Source organism: Dipodomys spectabilis, unplaced genomic scaffold (genome assembly GCF_019054845.1).
Source record: "Dipodomys spectabilis isolate Male_0828 unplaced genomic scaffold, ASM1905484v1 ptg000262l, whole genome shotgun sequence".
In the NCBI taxonomy this organism is placed as follows: domain Eukaryota; kingdom Metazoa; phylum Chordata; class Mammalia; order Rodentia; family Heteromyidae; genus Dipodomys; species Dipodomys spectabilis.
In genome coordinates, this window is record NW_024870939.1 from 2,087,271 (window position 1) to 2,107,555 (window position 20,285).

Here is a 20,285-nt window from a genome sequence, read left to right on the forward strand (position 1 = left end):
ACTTCCGATTTTCTGGTGGTTAGTAAGAGATAAGAGTCTCAAGGGAGGGGCGGGGGGCTGGGAAAGTGGCTCAGTGGTAGAGCGCTTGCCTTGCATGCCTGAGGCCCTGGGTTCAATTCCTCAGCACCACATAAGCAAAAAGAAAAAAGCCAGAAGTGGCGCTGTGGCTCAAGTGGTAGAGCACTAGCCTTGAACTGAAGAGCTGAGGGACAGCGCCCAGGCCCAGAGTTCAAGCCCCACAACTGGACCCCCCCCCCCCCAAAAAAAAAAAAAAAAGAGTCTCAAGAGGACTTTTCTACCAGGACTTCAAATCACGATCCTTAGATCTCAGCCTCCTGAGTAGCTAGGACTATAGGCATGAGCCACCAGTGCCCGGCTGAGATATACCTTTTAGCTAATGAGTTAATAAATGAGATTTAGTAGTCACTTGGGATTAGTGTTGAGCATCCATGACATTTTAAGGTCACGAAGTAATAACCATGTGACATTAAAGTAGTAGTGATTTCTACTGGTGACAAAGCCACAGGTCCTGCTTATAGGCCCTGAGTTCAAGCCACAATGCTGGTGTATGCATGCATATTCACACATATACGCTAATCCCTGCACTAAAAGCTGAACCTCAAACACAGAGCTAGCCATACTTTTTCTACCTGCACACATCTTGCTCCAGATACTCCAGCCCAGAGCCAAAAGGCATCAGGAGAGGTGTGGATGAGCCATCTCTCCAGCTGACAGGAACCTCAAACACCCTCCCCGCACTCCCATGGCGTCTGTGCTTCGTGCACATCTTACCTACAGCAGGGAATGGCACGAATCTCTGGACAAGAAGGCGGGTGGCTGGGGTGAACTTGTTGGCTTTCTGAACCAGGACATTAAGGCCCACCTTCAAAACAAAAACAAAAACAAAAAGTGCATGGTGGTGCCCCAGAGGATCATGGGAGGGAGGGACTAGAACTGGAGAAAAAGCAGGGAGAAGAGATCATTGCCCCTCTTCAAGGGCGTCAGGTGAACCTTCCTGAGAAGGTACAATCCCCTCTCAGCCTCACTCCCCACTCCCCAGGCACAGCCCTGCAAAGCCAGTTGCATTAGAAGCTATCAGTAGCTGGTGAGTCTTCTGGTCTAGGTAGGGTCTTTGTCAATGCTAGTCTCTGGGCCTCTGATGCTCCACCCAATTCAGGCCACACCCATTGTCTCCTGCTCACCCCAGAGTTCTACCTCCACAATCACTTACCAGCAATTTGACCTGAGGCATCAACCTGTGACAACCGTGTATGTAAAGTGTTAAGCATGAACTTGGCACGTAAGAAGCCTCAATAAGCCAGGCGCTGGTGGCTCATGCCTGTAATACAAACTACAAAGGAGACTGAGATCTGAGGATCACAGTTCAAAGCTAGCCAGGGCAGGAAAGTCCATGAGACTCTTATCTGCAATTAACCACCTGAAAACTGGGAGTGGAGCTGTGGCTCAATGTGGTAGAGTACTTTGAGGAAAAGAGCTCAGGGACAGCACCCAGGCCCTGAGTTCAAGCCCCACACTCGAAGAGGAAGAGGAGGAGGAGGAACAGGAAGAGGAGGAGGAAGAGGAAGAAGTGGAAGAGGAGGAGGAGGAGGAGGAGGAGGAGAGGAAGAAGACTCAATAAATGTAGCTATCATGTAATAAAAATGAAAATGACATTACCCTCCCATATCCTCAGAACCACCTTCCCTGCACTCAGTCTGCTGCTCATGGCTCTGATGCCTTCATGAAACCAGGATCACAGGCCTTTTTCATTGTTGTATGCCCAGCAACCAGGCCTGCATCTCTAGTGGCATGTAGTATATGCTCAACTAGCTGATTGTTGAAGAATAAGTGCATTGGCCAACAAATGATGACGGGATAGAGCTCACTACAGACTAGAAAGGGCTTGTTGGAGGAGAGGCAGGCAGGTGAGGCCACCAGAACTTTTTTTTGGGAAAAGCACACGAGCAAATGTGGAGAGAGTACAAATAAGATGCATGTGGCCAGACCAGTAGCAGTGCATGGAAGCCTCTGCTCCTGACACTGAGGTCAGAGCCTTGTCTTGACATTCTTCCTTTTCCTCTGGCTTCCTGTCACCCATACTGGCTGGTAGTTTGAGCTTAGATAGAAGTGGTCAGAGAAGATCCCTTGCCTCTTTTAGGCCCTGTTGAACTCTATGGGCCCTGGACTGACATTTGGCCATATGAAGAATTCTTAGGAAAATCTGTACCTTGTTTGTTTTCCCCCTCTGCCCAAATGGAGCCCCTGTTTGGTTAATTTCTATTTTGTAGCTTATTTGGAGGCTGTTAAAAACAGACCCTGGGGACCCTCAGCAGTGATTGTTCCGTATCTCATTATCTTTCCTGAACCTGATTATTAGCTCTGATTTTTCTGATCGCTAGCTGCTGTTCATGATGAGTTGTGTGCCATTAATGCCAGCTGGTTCCCTTAAACAGGACCCACCATGCCAGGGAAAACGAGCTGGCATTCTAAGCTCCCAGCCACTTGGCTTTTTAATTTTAATGGGCTCAACCAAATGTTCCAGGCCAAAGGGACCTGAGAAACCAGAACAGACGGGCTCCCAGTCCCCAGTCTGCAGTCCACACTGGGTTTCTTCCCAGGCTGTGGCTGTCCAAGGTATGGGACAGTAAGGAAGAGTTAGGGTAAGAGGCCACTTGTTCCCATTGCTTATGGGCCCATCACTGGTGGGTGGATATCATGACCACCCTGCCTCCTCGTGAACCCGCGACTATGCGCAGGCCCTCTCCACACTTTGTGGTCTCAATTCAGGCTTGGGTATGTTGGCCTGCTCTCAGATACATCCAAGTACTTCATTAAATCTCACCCTATCCACATAAGGCCCACCATTTGTAAAGCTTTGTGCTTTTTGTTGTTGTTGCTCATGGGGCTTGAACTCAGAGCCTGGGCACTGTCCCTGAGCTTTTTACCTCAGGGTTAGCCTCTACAGCTTTTGAGCACCACTTCTGGTTTTTTGGTGGTTGATTGGCGATAATAGTCTTACAGACTTCCCTGTCCAGGTTGGCATCAAATCGCGATCCTCAGATCTCAGCCTCCTGAGTAGGTAGGATTACAGAGGTGAGCTACTGGTGCTTGGCTTAAAACTTCACTCTTAGCAGTTCAAAGCTAGCCCCAGCAGAAAAATCTCTGTGAGACTTTTATCTCCAATTAACCACTCAAAAACCAGAAGTGGCACTGTGGCTCAAGTGGTAGAGTGCTAGCCTTGAGCACAAAGAGGCACAAGGCCAGTGCCCAGGACCTGAGTTCAAGCCCCATGGTGGACAAAAAAAAGAAAAGAAAAGCTTGGTTCTTAACCATGTACTATGCACTGTGTAAGGAGTGGTGCTTCAGTGTCTGAGTGCCATTGCACCCTGGTGGTCTGCATCACAACAGTAGTGTTGACAAAATGCAAAGAGGCTGGCTAGCACCAAGAAACACAGGTGGGGTAGGGGCTTCACAACATAACTAGTGTCATGGGGCCAGTCACTGTATCCTTGAGTACCAACATCCCTCAGGCCAACAGCAGCCTGATTTCAGAAAGGCTGTAGAGGAGACATTCAGTGGGACTGGAGTAAAGTCTCACCCAGCTGCATTCTCCATTAGCCACACATGTGGCCGACCTGGGGGAATACCACACTTGATGCCTTCCCACTCTCCCTTCACCTGCCTGCTTCTGTCGTCTGCCCCATCCCCTCCCCACACCAGTCCACGTTGTCTTTGAGAATGGATTTGGACTTGCTTAAGGGTTGATCACCGCATGGAAGGGCACCAAGACACTTGTGTGATCACTTGGCCATGATGGCTTGCAGGCTCCAGTCACCTGGCCATGGCCACCCCATTTCCACCCCTCTTGGCTCCTCCCACAAACAAAATTTTCCCCAGCCTGGCTCTCCCTCACCTCCTTACTTTTAGCCTAAACACCAGGCCTCCGCCTGCCTCAGGGTGCCCATTGGATACTCTAGTCTCTGGAAAAGCCTGGAACCTATCACAGTAAGTACATATTTATTTACTTTTGTGTGTGTGTGTGTGTGTGTGTGTGTGTGTGTGTGTGTGTGTGTGGTCCTGGGGCTGGAAGTAGGGCCTGGGCAGTGTCTGTGTCTCTGAGCTACTTCACTCAAGGATAGCCCTTAACCACTTGAACCACACCTCTGCTCTACTTCTGGCTTTTTCCGTGTGTGTGTGTGTGTGTGTGTGTGTGTGTGTGTGTGTGTGTGTGTGTGTGTGTGTGTGTGTGTGTTGTTGTTGTTTTGCTTTTTTTTTTTTTTTGGTGGTTAATTAGAGAAAGAGTCTCACAGACTTTCTTGTCTGGGATGGCTTCAAACTACTTTCCTCAGATCCTCAGATCAACCTCTTGAGTAGCTAGGATTACACCAGTGCTTCACGCCTATAATCCTAGCTACTTAGCAAGCTGAGATCTAGAGGATCATGGTTCAAAGCCAATCCAGTAAGAAAAGTCTGTGAAACTCCTCTCTAAAATAACCAGTATAAAGTGAGCTGGAGGAATGGCTCAAGTGGCAGAGCCCAGCTTGTGAGCAAGCAAGCCAAGCAAGTTCTAGGCCCTGAGCTCCAGCTTGTGAGCAAGCAAGCCAAGCAAGTTCTAGGCCCTGAGTTTAAACACCGATACCATAAAAAATAAAGATAAAAACAAGGATCTGATTAAGAATTGAATAGTATAGGAAATTTTTTTTACCTGCAGACTCTTCACTAATGATCTTTTGCTCCCAACAAACCCTAAGCATGGGGACACAGGGCTTTTATCTCTCTTATTCCTCGATGACATCCAAGTGACTGCTGAAATTAATATGGTGGGGTGGGGGTGAGGGAGGTTGTAACCTAAGCTTCTAGAATAAAATGAATGGTCGGATATCAAAAGATAGGAAGAAAAACAAACAAGAGATTTGCTTTGTGAAGCACTGCTATCCATCTTAGCAATCATCGAGAACCACACCTCCCAGCCCAGATCAATGACTTGCTGAGAGGATCTTTTCACCTCTCAGCCAGGAGGAGGACCCAGGAGGACAGGCCTCAGAGATAAAGGTTGCCTAACAGTTCTGAAGAGTGAGTAGTGAGTATGAGGTGGTTAGGTGGGAAGGGAAGTGGGGAGGGGGGCTCAGGAGACGTTCAGAGCCAGGAAATACCAAGTTGCCTCTGTAGAGTGTTCAGAAGACAGTCTGCAGCTGGATCTGCAAACCTTACTGCATGTGCTATGGGGGTCTGAGTGGTCCTGAAGGATGAAGAGGAGACAGGGGTAGCATGAGGTCAGAATTTAGATGCAGTCTTGGATGGTAATTTTTTTATACACTATATGGTCAGGGGATTAGGTGGGTCCTACAGGCTGGGATGGGTCAAATTGTTTATATAATACCACAAATACCCACCAGAGGGCACTCTTTGTAGAAAAAAACTTGAATACCAAGTGGACTGATGACCTCTGTGGAGGTCAATTGTCCTTCAGCCCCAGCCAGGCTGTTGCTGGGCAATGGGATCAGGAGCAAAGGGGCAAAGGTGGCCAGGACCTGGTTATAAATAGGCTAAAGTTCCAGTCAGCACCAGCAGTGGCTGAGTGGACTGTTGGGGTGCTAGTGGTAAGCATGACCTCTGGACTGTGCCCACAGGGCCCAGTTGCCACTAAGCAGAAAACCAATTACATCAGACCCCTCTATGTAGGAGGGGCCAGCACCTTGTCTCCCCAGAATAGATGTGGAGCAACTTTTCATGTGTGACTTGCCATTGCCAGCATTACCATCTGCAGGCTTCTTAAACACTTCAGATTCTGTTGTGGGGGTCCATGCAATGGCCCTTCATAGCAAAAGCAGTGGGACAATAGTCTGGTCCCTATTTCACAGGTGCTGCTCTTCCCCAAACCTCCTCATCCTCTGAGAAGAACAGAAAAGCTTGAGTACCCTCCCTCCCCCATCACTGCAGAGCCAGCCAGGCCTATCTTCCAGGAGCCAAGAACAAATATATCCAGCTGACTTGACTCTAACAAGAAGACAGAGGCTCAGAAACCAAGAACAAAAGTGGATGGAGGGTCTAAGAAGCCTCTCCAAAGTTTTCTTCCCATTTCTGCTGCTCTCAGGGCACCTGGGGAGGAGTCAGGCTAGAGAGGCAAGGTACAGTTCTTTTGCCTGGAGCTAACACATTATGTGGCTTTTTAACTTCCTAATTCCACTGGGGGAGCAGGAAACAAACAAATAAATAAGAGGGGGGGGTAGGAGGGGAAGCAGAAAAATGTTTGAGGAAGCCTGAGTAGACTCTGTCACTGACTTTACCCTAGGCCTTTTTCCTTCATCTGTAAAATGGACGTACACCTAAATGGTGCTGGCATAGGGTAGCCACTCCATGAGCCATTGTTACTATCATGATTATTGGCTAGACTGACAATCAAGGGGACAATGAGAACTGCAAGGTGTTGGGGTTTACTCAGGGTTCCTCTGGTCCCCTGCTGGTAGTAAATTCATCCTAGGAAGGATGAAAGAAAGACCCAGATCCTTAGCAATGGAGGTTCACATTGCCCCAGCAGAGAACTTTAGCCAGCAAAGGCCTAAATGAAGGTGAGGAGTTGGGGAATTGGCATAAAGCCAATGTATCATTATCAGGCAGCTCCTTATGAGTCAAGGAGGACTTTAGCTCTGTCTTCTCTGCTCCATGCCCATCCTCACCCTAGGAACCTGGATGCCTGTATCCCTGTATGGGAGGTCTGCCAATCCATGACCATTTTCCCAGTCCACTGATGCCTGAGCCCCTGCCATGTCCAGGGCCCGAAGCCTGGGCTGGGGTTCCTGATATGGTCTTTACCTACTGAGCAAGGTCCCCCAGCATGTCATGACAGCTTCTGCTACTATTCTGTTTTGTCACTATCACCATCACCTCCTGCCACTCCTGCATGGCAGCCACATGCATTTTCCAACAGGGTCTAAATCTGTTTTTGAACTCCTGCATGCCTCTGTGTGTGTGTGTGTGTTTGTGGGGGGAAGGAGTACCCTCTCTCTGGGACACCCATTCCTGCTGGCCTCTGGCCTTCTCCATTGGTCCTATCAATCAGCCCAGTGACAGTAAAATAGGTGCCTGAAAGTCAGTGTCACCATGATTGTGACTGCCAGTGTTGGTCACTTTCCTTTGTGGCATCCCCAAGGTCACATCAGTAGATGTCCCCAGGCTCTGATAAGTGTCTGACAAGAAACAGACTCTGCAGGAAGTCAGCAGGGTCTTGCCTGCGCCTTCAACTCCTGAACACAGAGAAGCAGCCTACAAAAGTGCTCCCCAAACTCCAGAATGAAAACACAATGAAGACTGAGAGAGGCTTCCTTTGTTAAAAGACAGCAAACTGTTAGATTTCAAAAATAACTTAAGACGGAATTTCTTTTTTATTCCCAAGCAAGAAGGCAGACATTGCCAAATCTATTTAGGAGGTTCACTAAGAGGCTCTGAACCCCGGTGGCCCTGGATTCAGCTTCATTAGGGGACATGCAAACTTGGGGTTTCCTGATTCAGGTGGGGTGGGGTTGGGGGGACTGCTAACAAGGCCAAGAGCAATTCTGGGAGTAGGGGAGGTCTCTCCAGGGCCCAGAGAGGAGGCTGGCCTCTACCCTAGCTCCCCTCAGTCTCAGGGACCTGCTCTCAGCCTGTCAGCCTCCATCCAGGCCGTGTGCTTGTAGGGACTCGTTTTAATTAATGCCAGAGCTGGGCCAACCACTGGGGCCGTGACACTTGTTTGCAGGTCATCTCCTCCTAACAGGCTCACTCTGGGAGGGGATTTGTCACTAATTGAAGCAGAGATCAGTTAATGAGGCCGAGGGGCCTGGGGTTCCAGAGAACAAGAGAAAGGAAAATAAAATAAAGCCTCTTTCTTTAGAGGTTTTGTGATTTACACACACAAAAGAAAAGCAAGCAAGCTGCAGATTTTCCAAGTCAGAAACTCCGCTCCATCTGCCAAAGCGAGCCCCTCACTGCGTGAAGACGTGAAGACTTCAGGCGGAGGGGCGCTGCCACCTCTAAGGCTTGTAGATGGGAGAGGAGGGGGCCTCCTGAGGCCGGCAATCAATCAGCAGCCTAATTAATAGGTATTTATGGAGCAGTGCTCTGTGCTCCCCTCTGTGGGGGAGGAGACAGGTGCCTGTCCCTGGTTAACTTGTAATCCAGCTGGGGAACAAGACTCGGGTTGAGGAACAATGAGAAGACAGGAACACGGGCAGGGCATGACTGAGTACGGGAAGAACAGAAGTTTCTAGGATTTGGGTCAGAGGAGAGGAGCATGGGCCAGCAAGATCCTCATCTCTGGGGCTCTGGGTCTAGGCAGAGAGGAGAGAGAGGGTGTCCCTAGTGTGGGCACAGCTCAATGTGAGGCCGAGTCCCTGCCAGGTAGAGACTCCAGCTTTGGGAGCCCTTAGAGGCCTCCAATTCTGAGTAACACTGCTGGTCCTGGTCTTGGGAACCCCCAGTCACCACTGTGGACGAAGCTGGGCCCTGGGAAGTGCAGGGATGAAATGCTAAAACACCTAGGGTGGAACAATGAGTACTGGGACACAGAGAGACCAGAGCTACTAAAAGAAGCTGAACTCCTGTTTCTGGAAACCCAGGCCAGGGAAGGCCCCACCAAGGCAGCAATCCCCTTCACTAGAGCCTTGCCCCGCTCAGCCTTGCTCTTACATAGCCTCATCCCAACAGCTCAGGAAGGAAAGGAGGTTGGTGAAGCTGTGAGCTAGATAGACCCTCAGCACCTTCACCCTAAGAAGCAAAGAAGGGCCCCGGCCTCAGCCCAGATTCAGGAACCCTCAAAGTCCCAGGCCAGGTGGCAGAAGTTAGAAAGCCATCTAAATAAGTTTGGCAAACATGTGGCTTCTTACTGGTGGTAAAACAAGGATTTAGGGAAGGAAAGAGAAGTTGGGCACATGAGATGGGGCACCCCCCCACCCCCTACCCATAACAGCCACTTGGAAATAACTTAGTCCATATGGGAATAAACTAAATGAGGCCATTTCAGGACAATTGTAAAACTCTACTTTAGAAGAATAGCACATTAATTATGGTGTAGGATATAATAGGTTATTACATAGTAGTGAACTCGTGTTTATTTCATGGCATGGAAAAGATGAGGAAAGGACTTTTACCAAAGGCTTAGTACATGCAGCGTCTCTCATTACATGTGAATATGTTTAAAATATTTTTTGTCCTGGGGTTTGAACTCAGGGCCTTGTGCTTGCTCTGCTTGCTTGCTTGATTGGTGCTCTGTCATTTGAGCCATGCTTCCAACCAGGCTTTTGCTGGTTAACTGGAGATGGAGTCTCACAGACTTTTTTTTTTACTTGCAGTATCTTTAATTATAAAATATTATAAATACACCTTGACAATAAATACCTAGAAGAAACATTATGAAAAATAGTAATTTGTTTGATAAATACAAATTTACCTACTAAAAAATTATAAACAGAAACAGGAATCAATGGAGGAGATACCTTATTAGGATGAGATTTCTTATCAATATCACAGACTTTTCTGCTCAGGCTGGCTTCAAATCACAATCTTCCACATCTCAGCTTTCTAAGTAGCTAGGATTACAGGCATGAGGCACCAGTGTCTAGCTGTGAATGTGTTTTGATTTGCATTTTCTAATAATCCATGTTATGTCTTCATAGTGTTATTCGTGTACGAAATGATAAAGTTGTGAAGAGATGCTTTGTTCTGTAGAGTTGGTTACTGAAGGCTACCTGAATGGAGATCAAGGGTGGGACAAGATCCCCAAGGCTTGATTCTCCACTGGCTCGGGCCCAGGCCCATTGCTGGATAGTCTGCCCTCTGTCTTTATGCTGGAAACCTAGCATCCATCCATCCTATGCTCATTCAGTCAATCTCCAACACTCCCCTAATAAGTAACTTCTCCATTCTCATAAAGCTTGTGGAGAGTCTGTGGACCCCCCATTGCATGGGCTACATTACTGGCTGTGAAGACCAGCTGCTCTGAGGAACATGGTAGGTCCATGCAGGCCCCCCTTAAGAGTAGATACCCTGACCTAGGTGCTCCTAGAGCCTCTTCTCTCCTCCCACCTATTCTCCAAAACCTGAATTACTAGTGTGTGCTCTCACTACCAGAGCCTCTTCTCTGCCTAGAAAGCCTTCCCAGGCAGTCTGTCCATAGACCCCATCCCCCATGCCCTTGCCCATGCTGGCTCTCAAACAAGGGTCCACCTGCAGTGTTGATCTGGGGGAGGGGAGGGAAGAGGAGTTACTCACAGCAATGGAGACAGCACTGATGACAGCCCCTAGGTAGCCCTGGATAAACTTGGATGCAGGTGAAGGCTGGAAGACAGTGTAAATAAGGTACATAAGTAGGGCACTGCTTGGTGCCAATCATGGTGGTATGTTACACCTGGGGAGGAAGACTGGGTCACCCTCACTGAATCCATACAAGTGAAGGGCAGCAACACTCACCTTGGTAGCATTGCGGTTTGCATAGTTAACACAAGCATTGTGGCTCTGGTTCAACCACTGAAAGGCAATGAGGAGAGAAGTCAGGAAAGGCCTGGTCACCTTTCTGGAAGGCACAGCTCTAGAAAGATAACTGTCTCTAGTGCATAGATGGTTCCCTATGACCAACTAATTGTCTCACTTTGCTCATGTCTGGTCTGGTTTTAATACCCAACGTCGTGAGTCTCAGAAAATCCTTCTATTCTGATCATAACAGCATGCAGTTACTGCTCATCCCAGCAGTCCCCTTGGCTGAAATCAGGACATATGCTGGCCAACAAGCCTTTGCCACATCACCTTTATTTTATAGTATTTGCTGGACAGAAGATGGAATGATTGACAGCCCTGCACCTCTTTCACAAATTCCCAAGCCCAATGGGAGGAGGAAACTGGGAGAGTGTGAGGAAAGGGGTAGTAACATTGTCCAAAAGAATGTACTCTACCTGACTTATGTAACTGTAACGCCCTCTATATATCAACTTTATAATAACAATTTTTTTTTAATTCCCAGCCCAGCCAGGCACTGGTGGCTCATGCTTGTAATCCTAGCTACTCAGGAGGCTGAGATCTGAAGATCGCTGTTTGAAGTCAGCTGGGGCAGGACAATCCATGAGACTCTTATCTCCAATTAACCACTAGAAAACCAGAAATGGAGCTGTGGCTTAAAGTGATAGAGTGCTAGTATTGAGCACAAAAGTTCAGGGACAGTGTCCAGATCTACAACCACCACCACCACCAACAACAAAAATCCCCCAGCCCCCTAGTTGCCACTACCACTTGGCAATTCTGCTCAGGGAAAACTCTTAGGTATTTCCCCCCAGAAGACAGGCAGGTGTTCCTTCCTGCCCCTCTTCCTCTGTGCAGACATATACAAAAACATCCTCTGGTTTTAGGGGGCCCAACTCCACTGTCTCCACAAGTAGAGCCAGGGTATGTGATGTCCGTTGATGCAGGGTTGGGGTAGATTAAGTTGAGTGTGAGGCTAATGTCAAAAGGAGGTTGTGGGCCTTGTGTCAACTGGCCACCAGATGAGCAGCCAAGGGCAGAATGGTAGCCACCAACAAGGGTAAAGTACCTCGCCCCCATTCACCTCTGAAGGTTATAGTCACAGTCAGCGTGGGATGCTGGGAGCCTTTGCTGGGAGTCTGTTTTTACACCTGTTGTTTCTAGGATGGAGCACAGCTATGGGCTGACTGTACCCAGGGGCCTGGATGGAGCCAGAGACATATGGGGAGTTTCTAACCAGCACCTGCTCAGCCCTTCCTTGAAGAGCCCTCTGCTTGTGGAGACTCTTACCTGCCAGAAGACAGTGGATGCCAGCGTCTGGTTGGGCAAGAGAAGACCCACGACCTGAGACCGGGAAAGAAAGGCAAAGGCTGAGCTTAGAAGACAAGAGAGACACCCACACTTTTGTTTTTGTTTCTTTGCTGGTCCTGGAGCTTGAACTCAGGCCCTGGTACTATCCTTGAACTTCTTTTACTCAAGGCTGGGGCTCTACCATTTGAGCCCCAGTGCCACTTCCAGCCTTTCTGTGTAGTTCACTGGAGATAAGAGTCTCACAAACTTTTCTACCCAAGATGTCCTTGAACCATGATCCTCAGATCTCAACTGCCTGAGTAGCTAGAATTACAAGCATGAGCTACCAGCCCCCAACTTGTGTGTGTGTGTGTGTGTGTGTGTGTATACGTGCAGCAAACAAACCAAAGGAACTTCCACTCAGGAAATCTGAACTTCTTCATGCCCTGCCTGTCCCATAAAATTTTTGTGAGGATGAAATACAAGTTATATCAAAGGTTTTTTTTTTTTTTTTTTTTTTTTTTATGGTCTTGGGGCTTGAACTCTGGGCCTAGGCACTTTCCCTGAACAACTCAGCTCAAGGTTAGCACTCTACCACTTGAGCCACAGCGCCACTTCCAGCTTTTTCTGCTTATGTGGTGCTGGGGAATTGAACCCCTGGCCTCATGCATGTGAGGCACGCACTCTTACCACTGAGCCACCTTCCCAGCCCCAATATATCAAAGGTTTTTAAGAGGTTCCTAAATAGAATTTGGGAGAATTTCTGTTATCGCTGACTCCATGAAGCAAGAATTTACACCATGTTTAATCTATTGAATGAAAATGTCTAAAAAGTAGGTGTTGAGTGAAAGAAAGAATGAATGAATAAATAAATAAATAAAGCACACATAGGTTAAGTATGATTATAAAGGTGTGGATTTGTTATTCTCAAAGGCCAAACAGACTTACTGACTGCTTTTTGCTTTATGCTGAAACTAATTGTGTGATCTTGACACTGGCACATATTGGCCTTCAGAGACATACGTGTGCCTCTCCAGTTTATCTTGTGAGTGAGTATTTGTGTGCAAAATAACATCTACCAAGTACCACTGCATATGGGGAAAATGTGCACAACCATCCACATATTGACGTATTTATTATTCCTGTAGATAAAATGGCTCTTTGGCAAGAATTTCTGTAAAGAACGAGTATAAACATTCAATACTATGCAGTAAATCAAATTCTAGACATCCTCAGCAGCATTAGTAAATCATGTTTTAAACATTAAAATGTTTTAAAACAGCAAATGCATACGCACATTTCTATTTATTGGCCCATACCAGTTTGAATAAAATTATATAATGTAAAGCCACTCCATAGCTCCAATGAGGAATTATCTTATGAGATTTCTCTCCCAGAATAAGATCTCTATTTGTTCTTCTCTATGGTGGCAGCTGAGGGACTTGGACTGAAAGCCATGGGATCTTGGGTTTCAGAATCCCTTGTCTGTGACAGGTTCCACATGGGTCTCTCCACAAGAGAACCATGTATACCTCCTAGTCAGAACAAGCTGGCTGCTGGTGGCTCATGTCTATAATCCTAGATGCTCATGAGGTTGAGACTAGAGGATCAAGGTTCAAAGCCAGCCCAGACAGGAAAATCTGTGAGACTCTTATCTCCAATTAACTACCAAAAAGCCAGAAGTAAAGCTGTGGCTCAAGTAGTAGCTGAGCAATAACACTAGGGACAGAACCCAGGCTCTGAGTTCAAGCCCCAGTATCTGCACCAAAAAGAGAAAGGGGGGAGGGGAAGGAACACTGTGCTTCTGGTGGGGAACAGTGGGGAGATGACTAGATGGTTCCTATCACAGTAAACACAAAGACCACACAAGGAGGTGTTTGAGAATGTCTTTCATAATAGCTAGGAAAATGACAAGATGGCTTAAGGAGGCATGAGGTGTGTGCAAAGTTGATTGATTCTAACATCCAAATAGTCCAGGAGGGACAGCTTACTGGACTCTGACTGTCTTCTGAAAAAAAAAGAAAGAATTCTGAGGAGGTGAGAGGTGTGTGTGTGTGTGTATGTGTGTGTGAGAGAGAGAGAGAAAGAGAGAGACAGACAGACAGACAGACAGTCTTCTGAAAAAAAAAGAAAGAATTCAGAGGAGGTGAGAGGTGTGTGTGTGTGTGTGTGTGAGAGAGAGAGAGACAGACAGACAGACAGACAGTCTTCTGAAAAAAAAAAAAGAAAATTCAGAGGAGGTGAGAGGTGTGTGTGTGTATGTGTGTGTGTGTGTGTGTGTGTGTGTGTGTGAGAGAGAGAGAGAGAGAGAGAGAGAGAGAGAGACAGACAGACAGACAGACAGACAGACAGAGAGCGTGCTGGGACAGTGGGAGACATCCTGGTCTGACAGGAGGAATTCTGGGAAGCTAGCAGAAGGCAGAGTGAGTGAGTTAGGGGGCAGCAAGCATCCCACCGTGTTGTCCAAATGGGGCCCTGGGGAGCCATTTGGGGCTGATGCTGGACAGCAGGGATCCTGCCCTCCAGGTCTATACAGCCAGGCGGGCACCAGCAGCAGGCGATGGCAGCCCCATTCCCTATTAGGCAAAATGCAGTACCATCTGCACAATCCCAGGAGCAAGAGCAGATATTTTATAACTTCCTTTTTCTTTTTAAGTCTACATTAAAAATAAATGTTCCCTTCAGCTCTCAGATGTATATCTCTGGTGCAACCTGCCCACATTCCCTCCCGCTGCCCTTTCCAGAACATGGCAGGGGGAAGAAAGAGATGGATAGAGAGAGGGAGCCAGTCCACCCGGCTCCAATGCCAGTGGATCGCACCTCTTCCAAGAGGGAAGCGCAGCAGGCGTGGCCGCGCAGACGGTGGAGAGCGCCCAGAATGCGCTGCTACCAGGGAAAGTGGAAGAAGGAAGCAGGAGCCAATAGCTAGGATTTCTACCCAGCCTCCACCCTATCTTGCTGCAGGACCTTGGCCAAATCGCACATCCTGTCTTTGCTCCCATTTATAGTTCGTACCATGGCTGAAGTCCCCTCTGCAGCTCCAGCCCCTTCATGGCTGTCCTCTACGCACATGTCCCCTATGCACCTTTGTGGTCCCCATCCACAACAGTGTCTGTGGACCCTACAGACTAACATTCGGGCTCTGGTCACCAAATGCTGGTGTCAGTATCAACCCAAGGCTAGTTACTTGAGCTCTCTTTGTGCCTCTGTTTCTTTATCTGTTCAATGGAAGATAGTCCTGGTGCCTCTGGAGATGATCAGGAAAGGAAGTAAGGCAGTTTGAGCAACATTCCTCAACCCTTGCCTTCTTCCTTTCCAGCTTTTGCTGCCCTGTCTGAGACCTCAACCTGCTTTACACACCCAAGCAGCAACTTTGAACACAAGTCTTGGACTTGAAAGGACGCTGACCCCTATAGACAGAATCAAGGCTCCTATCACCTAAAGCATAGGCACAGGGATGGATCCCTGCTTGGCTGGAAGAACATGGCTACCTCAGTGTGAACTACAGTGAACACTTCATGACCAGGATAAAAACCGCTGGTGGGCTGAGACAATGATACATCATCCATAGCGTCCTCATTCCAGTCACCATGGGCCTTTGGGAAGGGCATATTGAATATGTGGTGCTGACTCCAGTGACACCCCAAAACCTTTGCCACTGCCTCTCAGGATGGGGGTGTTCTTTGTTGGTGGCTCTGTCAGACCATTTGACCTGCTTTGGAGACTAAGGTCCAAGGAGACTAAGCAACAGGAGGAGCAGAGGCCAGGCAGGTCTGCCAACTCCAGCTGACCCCCAGATGAGCAGTGACAAGCAAAACCATCTCTGCCAAAACTTATTTACATCAGGTTGACCATGGTCAACTGTGGGTCCCTAAGAATGAATGTTTACAGCACCCTTGAAATTCTGAGGATGTTCTTTTACACAGCACCCTAGCAGCCTTTGCTAAGTGAGCTAGGGGTATCATGTATGGAGATTGACTCTGCTGTCCTTGGTGTAAAATTTTGTATGGTGACTAATGCTCCTTGCATTATATCTTCGTTAGTGCTGCTGCTCATCACCTCCCTATGCAGGGCCCCTAGCCCAGCCCTGGGGCTACTTAGCATACCAGGCAAAGGGACAGTCAGAGCACTGTGGCTCATGCTTGTAATCCTAGCTACTCAGGAGGCTGAGATCTGAGAATTGTGGTTCAAAGTCATCCCAGGCTAGAAAGTCTGTGAGACTCTCATCTCCAATTAACCACCAAACAGCCAGATGTGGAGATGTGGCTCAAAGTGGTAGAGCACTAGCTTTGAGCAGAAAAGCTTAGGGATGGCACCCAGGCCAAGTGTAAGCCCCAGGTCTGACAAAAAGCAAAAAGAAAAAGAAGAAAAGCCACATCTTCACGCCAGCCTTCTCCTTTCAAGTCTTAACCACTGCACATTAGATGAGTGTCAGTCTATAAGAGTGACATGCCCACTCCCTATCACTCCTGGCTTCCTGGTCAGGGGCTGTTGAAGAAAAGGGCAGAGAAGCAAGGCCCCAGGCCATAACTTTGTGTGCTATGATATCTGGCCTCAGAGAGAACTGAACAGCCCCCACTCCTGAGCCAACCTCCCATACAAGCCTGAATCCAGTGATGGAAAGATTGTTAAAGTGTGGGAAACCTAGAAAGGAAATAGGGTATATGTGAAAACAATTGGGTGGTGAGACTTACGCCAGGAGAAGACCAGGGTACGAAATTATCATAGTTGCCAAGAAAATAGCATTTCCACTTTGCCAATCTTTCCTTCTGGCTTCAATCTAATTGTTGCCTCCTCCAGGAAGCCCCCACTCTCCAGCACCTGTATCTTCTCTGCAGTATCCACCTTAGAGGTACCTGTTTGTGGTCTATCTTCCTGGAGAGATGCCTTCAGTTTTAGAGTGGGGAGAGTTCAAAGCTGCTCACAGACCTGGGTCCTCACTGGAAAAGCATCATTTCTTCAGAACTGTCCTCCTCCTCCTCCTCACCTCACGCATCCACTTCCCAGTTCTCTGAAAGCCCTCCCCAGGGCCCTAGTACCCAGCGATTTGCCAGGATTTTCCTTCTACTTTGTCTCCATCTTCTGATTTAAGTGGTTAATGATCTGAAAAGCAACACTTCCATGTATTAGGGGTGTTGCTATTTAAAGGATGCCAGCCCGCTCAAGAAAATATCTTTTGTCAAATGAACGTCTACCTCTGACTAGTCTGTTCTAGCTTAACTGAACCAACACCTCTTGCAAGATGAGACCTAAGTCAGAAGGACTGGTATCAGGTCACACTTGAGGTGAATCAGAGAGGAAACTGGCACTGGCACTGGCACTGGAATACGGGGAAAAAGAGTCTAGGATGGTGACGGTTGGGGATGTCAGAAAGGCTTTGGGACAGAGCCAAGTCCTGACATAAAATGAACACTTTGTGGTTCCTTCCTACATGTCCCCCACTGACTCTCACTAGTACCTTCTGATACTTGAGCTGATGTGTTTTCTTTCTTTTTTCCTTTCTCTCTTTCTTCCTTTCATTTTCTTCCTTTGTGCCTTTTTCTTGTCTTTCTCTTTCTTTTTTCCTTTCTTTCTTTCTCCCTTTCTTCCTCTCTCTCTCTTCCTTCCTTCCTTCCCTCCCTTCCTCCCTTTCTTTCTTTTTTTCTTTCTTCCTTCCTTCCCTTCCCTCCACTCCCTCTCCCTCTCTCTCTCTTTCTTGGGTCCAGTCATGGGGCCTGAACTCTGGGCCTGGGCGCTGTCCCTCAGCTCTTCAGCTCAAGGCTAGCGCTCTACCACTTGAGCCACAGCTTTTTTCTTTTTGCTTATGTGGTGCTGAGGAATCGAACCCAGGGCCTTATGCATGCTAGGCAAGCCCTCTACCACTGAGCCACCTTCCTGGCCCCTCTTTCTTTCTTTCTTTCCTCTTGCAGTGGATGAACCCAAGACCTTGAGCTTAAGCCACATCCTAGCTCAATGCTTGGGGTTTCTACACCCATGGACTAACTATAGTGTTACACTGTGAGAATTTAGAGTACAATCACACTTTTAATGTCCCAAGAAAGGCAGAATCTGCTTTGGTTAACTAAGGTCACCAAACTCACTGCTTTCCTCACATCACCTCTAGCTAGGTGCATGGCATCTGGTCCCTAATGGGAAGGGCAGCAGTGTGGTGGGGAGTTTGGGGTGAAGAAGTAGGCACAAGTACTGCCAGGGAGAGCCTCAGGCCTGAGAGAGATCCAGTTCTCTGAGTCATTCAGTGACCAAGGAAGGCCCAGGGCACAGGTAGTAGGAGGAATGGACCTCTGGGGTATATGTGTGTGTGGCGGGGGGGAGGGGCAAGTAGCCCTGCCCTAGCCTCATGTGGATAGACAGAACAGCACTGCATACCATTGGTGGAAAATGGGGAACAGAGTTCTGGTTTATTAAAAGCGGCCCTGCTGCTGGTGCTTTTCTGGTTGGACCCCAAGAAAGACAGAGGTGGACTGCAGCAGCCCCGAGAGGCCTGGGTATATGGGCCTAGCAACCATACTTATGTATAAATTGGGATCTTTTTGCCACACACCAAAGGGGAAAAAGTTCCCATCTTTAAATGTTAAGCTTAAAATAAGACACTACACGGGTGCCAGTGGATCTGTGAAATCTGCTGACTAAACTGGCACTGGCGCCTGGGAAGGAGAAAACCAGCCCATTCCTCCCTGGCCTGGGGAGAGCATGGGGCAGGGCCACTCTCAGCCACACAGGGCACTGGTAATCTCCAGCCCAGATGTTCACCTGGGGTTGAAAGCAGCTTGGATGTTGCTTCCAGAAGCTTCTCCACTGAGGTACCTGCCAGCCTTCCTCACCCCTTCCCTTCATCACTCAGGGGCCCAGTTCCTAGCACATTCACTGGCACCCTCATTTCTATTTCAGTGAGCATTTTTAGTGGCTTCCGCATGCATGTATTTCTTATCCACTCTGCCTGACCAGGGCTTCCCTAAGGTGTGGACGGGAACCTCAGCTCCCACTTCTGACCAGGTGATTGCTGAAGGTTCGGAGCTCCAGCGACAGCAAGTCCTTAAAGGGGCCCTGGGGTGCCCGGCTTCAGTTGGAAGTACAGGTACAGCCACAATGTTCCCTCCACACCAGGTCAGAGGGTGGCCTAGTGCTGTCAGAGCAGGACCAGGGACCAGTGAGCAGCCATGTTGCTTGTCCATGTTCATGTGTCAAGATGGAAGGTCACAGGCTCTCCATGTTCAATGGCTCCTTTGGGGACTAGTCCCTGGCCTAGCCGTTCAGATGTAGATATTTGGGGCTAGGAAACTAGGTGTGCATCATCATTTTGGCTCCAGCGGCTCCATAGGTCTGCTGGGCCGTGTGTCCCAGGCCATGTTGTCTGCTTTGTTTCAGTCAAGAGTCACAGAGCAGCTCAGGACCTGTAATCCTAGCTACTCAAGAGGATGAGATCTGAGGACGGAGATTCAAAGCCACCCCAGGCAGAAAAGTTCATGAGACTCTTATCTCCAATAAACTACTCAGAAAAAGCTGGAGATGGCGCTGTGGCTCAAATAGTAGAGCCCTAGCCTTGAACACAAGAAGCCCAGTCCTAGAGTTAAAGCCCTAGGATTAGAAAAAAACAACAACAAGTCTTTTCCCTTCTCCTCCCCAAATTAGAGAACTGTATATACAAGATGCAGGGCACCGACATCAAATACAGTGAAAACAAGGGTTATACTGGGGGGAGAAACATACAAAGAAACAAAAAAAAAAATCACATGGTACATTATAAATATGTTAGAAACAATAGCAAGAAAGAAAAAAAACACTTGTGTCCCTATCTTGGGGTTCATTTCACTTAACATCATCTTATCTGGTCATATGTATATACCTTTTGACCTTTTCTGCTTGTCCCAGACATATACTAGTTATTGCAAATAAAAAACAAAATGCTTAAATAGGGATACAGGTTGACCCATTGTAATGAGATGCACAAGATACTATGTTGAAAAACGAACTTTACAATTTAGATGGGGGGGGGGGAGGAGTTGTGGAGGTGGGAGGGAAGGGATGGTAGGGGAAAACAAAGGAGGAGGTAACAATGCTTGATAGAAAATGTACTCATTACCTTGCTCATGTAACTATAACCCCTCTGTACAGTATTTTTACAATAAAAAACGTATAAAAAATAAAATTTACAAAAAAGTCACAGAGGCCAGGCCCCAGTGGCTCATGCCTATAATCCTAGTTATTCAGGAGGGTGAGATCTGAGATTCTTGGTTCAAAGCCAGCATGGGCAGACAAACCTTCTAAATTCTATCTCCAACTAGCCAGGAAAGAGCCAGTGGAGGTGTGGCTCAGTAGTAGAGCACTAGACAAGTGACAACATGAGGACCTGAGTTCAAATCCCAGCATGCGCATACACACAGACACACACAAACTCAAACACAAAGTCATACAGGCTCTCTGAGCCCATCCCACACTCATTGACTCACAGAGGCCCATGTGTTCCAGACAGTGCAGACAAGTTCACACAAGTCAGCACAGCACCTGCTTCA

At 47.9% G+C, this 20,285-nt stretch overlaps 1 protein-coding gene across 3 annotated transcripts in view; it reads right to left on the bottom strand.

The window, feature by feature from the left end:
- Window positions 1-20,285, bottom strand: part of Sfxn5 (sideroflexin 5) — a 113,175-nt gene that overhangs the window by 39,842 nt on the left and 53,048 nt on the right. For all 3 annotated transcript variants that reach the window (XM_042699817.1, XM_042699816.1, XM_042699815.1), the window contains exons 7-10: window positions 11,776-11,829; window positions 10,444-10,500; window positions 10,246-10,311; window positions 793-883 (exon numbers count right to left, since the gene is read on the bottom strand). In XM_042699817.1, the coding sequence (XP_042555751.1) occupies window positions 793-883; window positions 10,246-10,311; window positions 10,444-10,500; window positions 11,776-11,829 (268 nt within the window). The remainder of the gene's footprint in view (window positions 1-792; window positions 884-10,245; window positions 10,312-10,443; window positions 10,501-11,775; window positions 11,830-20,285) is intronic.